The sequence below is a fragment of the Galeopterus variegatus genome, unplaced genomic scaffold, assembly GCF_000696425.1.
Source record: "Galeopterus variegatus unplaced genomic scaffold, G_variegatus-3.0.2 Scaffold1463, whole genome shotgun sequence".
In the NCBI taxonomy this organism is placed as follows: Eukaryota; Metazoa; Chordata; class Mammalia; order Dermoptera; family Cynocephalidae; genus Galeopterus; species Galeopterus variegatus.
The window spans coordinates 220,577-226,953 of NW_007727574.1; the positions used below are offsets into that span (position 1 = coordinate 220,577).

General features: G+C 42.7%; 1 protein-coding gene across 1 annotated transcript in view; it reads right to left on the reverse strand.

Annotated features, from left to right (window-relative positions):
• Positions 1-6,377, reverse strand: part of URB1 (URB1 ribosome biogenesis 1 homolog (S. cerevisiae)) — a 72,597-nt gene that overhangs the window by 11,498 nt on the left and 54,722 nt on the right. The window contains exons 30-31 of the mRNA XM_008577233.1: positions 1,658-1,818; positions 1,014-1,125 (exon numbers count right to left, since the gene is read on the reverse strand). Coding sequence (XP_008575455.1) covers positions 1,014-1,125; positions 1,658-1,818 — 273 coding nt within the window. The remainder of the gene's footprint in view (positions 1-1,013; positions 1,126-1,657; positions 1,819-6,377) is intronic.

Genomic DNA, 6,377 nt, shown 5'->3' on the forward strand with positions numbered 1-6,377 from the left:
AAGGACCCAGGAGCCATGCCAACTCTGGTGTCTCTCAGCGTGGATCGATGATTAATGACAGCAGCTAATGCTGATGGCTGTTTAGTGTGCCAGGCACCCCATAAGTGCTGTAATGGGCACGATCCCCACTGCCCTCACAGCAATCCTAGAGGTAGGCAGGTGCTGTTTTTCATTTTATGGTGAAGAAACAGGGGCATGGGGAAGTTCGAGGAGTCCACACATTTGTCCCTGCATTACAGTCCCTCGATGTGGACACACCCATGAACATGAGGATCAGCTAAGGTTTTCATTTCAGCCTTATTTGCTTTTACCACAGTTTCATACAACTATAAGCAAAGATGAATATATATCCAAAACTTTCCCCCATCATACGCACTGTTCTGCACCTCGCTTTTTTTTTTTTTCCTTTTTGTCTTTTTTCGTGTCCGGCAACGGATCGCAACCCTCAGTGTCGCGCCCGTACCGGACCGGGACCGGCAACGGGATCGCAATCCTTGGCGCTGCGCCCGCACCTCGCTCAGCCAGTGAGCGGGAACCGGTCTGTATGTGGGATCCGAACCCTCGGCAGGAGCGCCACCGCGCTCCCAAGCGGCGCACTGTAGCAGTGCGCCACCGGGCCAGCCCTGCACCTCGCTTTTTTATTTTCTACCCCCTGGATTTCACCTCAGAGGGGTCCATAAAGAGCTTCCTCACACCACCATTTATCTTTTACTTATTTATTGTTTTTGGTGGCTGGCCAGTACAGGGATCCTAACCCTTGACACCTTGATGTTATCAGCATCAGGCTCTCCCAAGTAAGCTAATCGGCCAGGTCTACGCCACCATTTACTTATTGTCCACTACTGACGGGTACTTAGGTGGCTCCCAATCTTTCACTATTACAAGCACTGAATGACCTTAAATATGTCATTTCTCACAGATGTGTGATCTATACCTGTGGGATTAATCCTAGAAGTAGACTTGTTCAGCCTCAGTTTTTCAGATTCTCCTCAACATAATTATATCAGTGGTACCTGGTTTCAAAATTTGCTGGGCTGCTTTGGCAATGAAGAGAGCCAAGGTAAAAGTGAGTCTCATGTTCTGAGTTCGAATCCCATTCCGGACTACATCCAACAGGTAAAGTAGCTTAAAAATAGGGAGAAAAAAAAAAAAAAGATGAGTATTTTCAGAACCGTGATCGGGCTTGTCTTATGCAGCTGAACTACAGCTCTGCAGGACGTGGGTTCGTCATATCCCAGGGACAACCAAAGATGACACTCACAGTAGTGGACTCCCTGTTTGCCACCATCTCAGGGATGCTTTTTGTTTTGCTGCTCTACCAGCATGGGGTACAGGTTTCTGAGGTTCAGCTGTCGTGGATAACAGCTACCTTAACCACTGAGTTTAGACCAAAGAAATAAAATCATTTTGTCTACACACAACACGAGAGCATTTGTAAGGGGAAACCTTTTCAACTTCCCCAGGGGGTTGAGGATCAAAGGCAACCTCCTGCATCACCTCCTAAAGGGACAGACTTTTGATCTTTAGCAGAGGCTTCCTGGCAACACGTACCTCATGTTCCTCAGGAAATCCTTCTACTAGACCAGGTGGACAGCCAGTTCTCTGAAGCCCACCAGGTCACCCTCAGCCCTGTAGAACGTCCCCTCTTCCTACTCACCTGGGACTGCTCTCGGAACCGTGCTCCCTCCAGGTGCGAGTAGTAAGCCGCCAGGATGTAGTAAGCTGCGGCTCGCATCTGGGGGTCATAGCTGCTGAGGGCCGCGACAGTTAAGCCTAGAGCATTTGAATCCAAAAATTTTCGACAATCCACCACAAATTCTACAGGAAATAAAAAACAGCATTAAACACACACAGTGTAATTTCATGATTCTTATTTAGCCTGGAGTATAAAATCTCCTTTTGCATCTTTCCAATATCAACTACATGTGCTGGATACAAGAAATGCAAGTCTCTCCAGCTCCCCCTAACTTCTGCTTAACTTGGACAAGAGACTATCTTCGCCTCTGTGGTGATGATGACCATGGCTTCAGTTTCTAAGATGCTTGTACATCCCAACCAGGATAATTTAATTACTTCTCACAAACACCCAATGAGCCAGAGAAGAGCACAGGTGATACCAAAACCCCCTGCTGAGATGCCAGCATGCCAGAGGCCTGGGGAACACAGCTGGGGAACCAGCAGAGAAAATCTCCTCCTGGTTCCTCCCTGTTCAGCTCACTGCCTCGGGTTCCTACCTATAAGCGCCACTGAGGAAAACTCAGAAAGTGTTGGAAGTAGGGAAATTTAGCAGGCGCAAACCAGTCTGACAAAGGATTACTTACATCTACTATGCAACTCTAGTTCCTTTTTCAAACAAACAACAAAAATCTCACAGACGAAGGGCTCACCAAGCTTGAGCAACACCTACAGTGGAAAGGGGCTGCTGGCTGATATACACCCACCATCCGTGAGGCCTTGATAAGCTTACTATCCCTCCAGAAGGGGATTAGACCAAGAGAGAGAGGTCAGATACATGGGGGACCCACCTTACCACTTAAAGGGCTTGATTTCCACTAATAAAATTCAGGACACTTTACTCTTTAATAAAAACCTAGGCCTTTTTACAAGATACACACTGTCAAGAAGAACCTCAGAATACAGATAGGTTACCTTGTTTAAAAATAATTATCTGGTCATGATAATTACCCACATGATGTTCTTTAAACTGAGTGACCAGTGACATGATTAAATTAGGAACCAAACACAAGCCAGCTGAAATGACTACCCCAAATGAGTGATTTTGGAATACACTATCCATAAAAGATATACCATCAATAACATTTTTTACAAGTTAGAGGAATGATTGAGCATATTAAGTAGAGACATGGAAGATACAAAAATCCAAACCACCAAGCTTCTAGAAATGAAAATTTTAGTCTCAGATGAAAAATGCACTAAATGGGATTGTCAGTAGATCAGACACCACAGAAAAAAAGATTAGTGAATGCAAAGATAGTAACAGAAACTATCCAAACTGAAACATACAGAGAGGAAAGTACTTAAAAAACATGGAACAGAACATCAGTGAGCTGTGGGACAATTTCAAAGAGCCTAACATATCTGTAAACAGGGGTTCTGAAAAAAAATTTGAAGAAATGATGGCCAAAACTTTCTCAAATTTGACAAAAAATATCAACCTACAGAACCAAGAAGCTCAATGGACCCCAAGCACAAGAAACATAAAGAAAATCACATCAAAACACATCATAATCAAATAGCTTGAGATTGGTGATTAAAAAAAGTCTTAAAAGCAGCCACGTAACACACAAAGAACAGATACAAATGATGGCAGATTTTTTGTTAGAAACAATGCAATCCAGAAATCAGTGGGACAACATCTTGTAAGTACTGTAAGAAAAAAAACCTGTCAACCTAGAATTTTTATACCTCATGAAAATCTTTCAAAAGTTGAGACTTCTTTTCAGACATTAAAAAAGCTAAACACGGCCGGCCTGGTGGCGCACTTGGTAGAGTGCGGCACTTGGGAGTGCGGCGGCGCTCCCGCTGAGGGTTCGGATCCCATATAGAGACCAGTCCGCTCACTGGTTGAGCGCGGTGCGGGCGCGACATCTAGGGTTGCGATCCCGTTGCCGGTTGCAGTATGGGCGCGACACCGAGGGTTGCGATCCCATTACTGGTCACGAAAAAAGACAAAAAGGAAAAAAAAAAAAAGCAGCTAAACAAACTGGTCACTAGAAGACCTGAACTATAAGAATTCTTAAAGGAAGTATTTTTAGGCAAAACAAAAATGACATCAGGTAGAGAAACCTGGATCTACTCAAAGGAATGGAGAGAACCAGAAATTGTAACTCTACGGTAAATATGAAATATTTAAATCTCTTTAAAAAATAATGACAACTTGGGCCGGCCCGGTGGCGCACTCGCTAGACTGCGGTGCTTGGGAGTGCGGCGGCACTCCCGCCGAGGGTTCGGATCCCATATAGAGACCGGTCTGCTCACTGGTTGAACGTGGTGCGGGCATGACACCGAGGGTTGTGATCCCGTTGCTGGTCACGGTACGGGCGTGACACTGAGGGTTGTGATCCCGTTACCGGTCACGAAAAAAGACAAAAAGGAAAAAATAAAAATAAAAATAATGACAACTTGAAGCAAAAATAATGACAACTTGAAGCAAAAATAATAACATACTGTGGGGTTACAGGGTATGATAAGAACAGCACAAAAACCAGCAGGGGAGAAATGGATCCATACTGTTGTAAGGTTTTTATATTATACATGAAGTGTTGTCATCTCACTTGAAGATAAACTGCAATAAATTGAGGATGTANAAAAATAATGACAACTTGAAGCAAAAATAATAACATACTGTGGGGTTACAGGGTATGATAAGAACAGCACAAAAACCAGCAGGGGAGAAATGGATCTATACTGTTGTAAGGTTTTTATATTATACATGAAGTGTTGTCATCTCACTTGAAGATAAACTGCAATAAATTGAGGATGTACACTATAAACCCTAAAGCAACCATTGAATACACACACACAGTTGTGATCAAAAGCCAATGAAGATGATAAAATGGAGTAACATCAATAATCACATTAAATACAAATGGTGTATAAACCAAATTTAAAAACAGCGATGGTCACATTAGATGAAAAGCAGAACCCAAGTACACACTGCTTACAAGAAATCACTTTTAATATCAAGACACAGATTAAAAGTGAAAAAATGAAAAAGAATAATCAGATGACTCCTGTGCTCCAACAGCTTATGGACTAAATTTTTAAATGTTTTCATTTCTTATAAGTGACTATTTTTGATTGGGGGGCAGGTGACCCAAAAAGCTATAAAAGCATCAAACTGTGAATAAAATTATATTGTTTTAAAAAAGATGAGATGTACTTAAGAGACACCTACAGACCTACATAACAAATACATGTAAATGGAATACATATGGGAAAGTTAACAGTCTAAACAATATTACACTCACTGAAAACAGCTAGCACTCAGCTGACTGGGATAATTTTAGTAGTCACTGACTTTCTAAAACAAATGAACTTTCCACGTGTCCATGAGGAAAAGTCAATTTCATGTTTTTAGTCATGAAAATTTCATTTTCATAGTCATCTCTGCTACTCTATGGAAGTCTTGGCTTTTTAACACTGCCCTTGAGATGTTGAAAATATAATAGGCTATTTAAAAATAGTTATAAATACCATTCTCTTTGTTTCAAGAACCTTGTTGGCAGCAATTGGCCTTCCAATAAATTTTCAGATTAAATGGCTTAACCAGGACAATTATCAAGGATTAAAATAAAAAGCACCCCACTTTTAGGGGCTATAGAGGCAGTGCAACTGTGCTGTTGGAGCATCAAGAACTGTTCCTCAAGCCTCCTCTTCCACAATATTCCCGAGGCCTGCTGTCGGGTAAGGCTTGTCCCAGAGAGCAGTCAGGGGGGACTATGCTCAGAGAACTGCAAAGAGGCCGTCCTGTCCTGGCTGCTTTGTGGCATATGTGAATTATGAGCTGAAGATTTCAGCCCAGTTCTGTTGAGAACAAGAGTTTGCTGTGGAAAAAGCATTTGTCACTGACAAACTGTTCACAGCCTTGGCTGGCCCTGTTTCTTGGCCAAGGACTCAAAGAAGGGAAGCAGTAAGGTTAAGAAAACAGGTTCCCATTTCAGCAAAGGGCTGAAAATGGAGCAGTGAGACTGTAGTTTCTTTGAAGACTGGCAGCCATACATAAAAATGAATCATATGCACAATTTAGGATTGCACAAAGTTTAGCAATACCTGGACCCAGGTGCCACTCCAAGAAGTAAAAACACACTACTGAGACTCTGCTACACTCAGCATAGATGAATCTCACAAATAACATGTGGGACAAAGAAAGCTCAACACAAAAGAATACATCATGTATAACACCACTTACGTTAAATTCAAATAGAGGACAGTGGCCCCTTCTTGAAGATCTGCAAGGAATGTTCTATTCCTTGATGTGGCTGTGGTTTCACCAAAACTCAAACCATGTACATATAGTTAGTATACTTTTCTACGTGTCCCGCTTCCTCTCCTGATGAACTAGTGTGTTTCCTTTTAGCAGGCAATGAAATTTGTTTAGGGCCGGCCCGTGGCTCACTCGGGAGAGCGTGGTGCTGATAACACCAAGGCCCCGGGTTCGGATCCCATATAGGGATGGCCGGTTGGCTCGCTGCCTGAGCGTGGTGCTGACAACACCAAGCCAAGGGTTAAGATCCCCTTACCGGTCATCTTTTAAAAAAAATAAATAAATTTGTTTAAAACATGAGGCTTCTATTTGTTGCTTGGGACGACAGGTAACCCAGAGCGACATATAATGAACATACTTTTGGGATGTG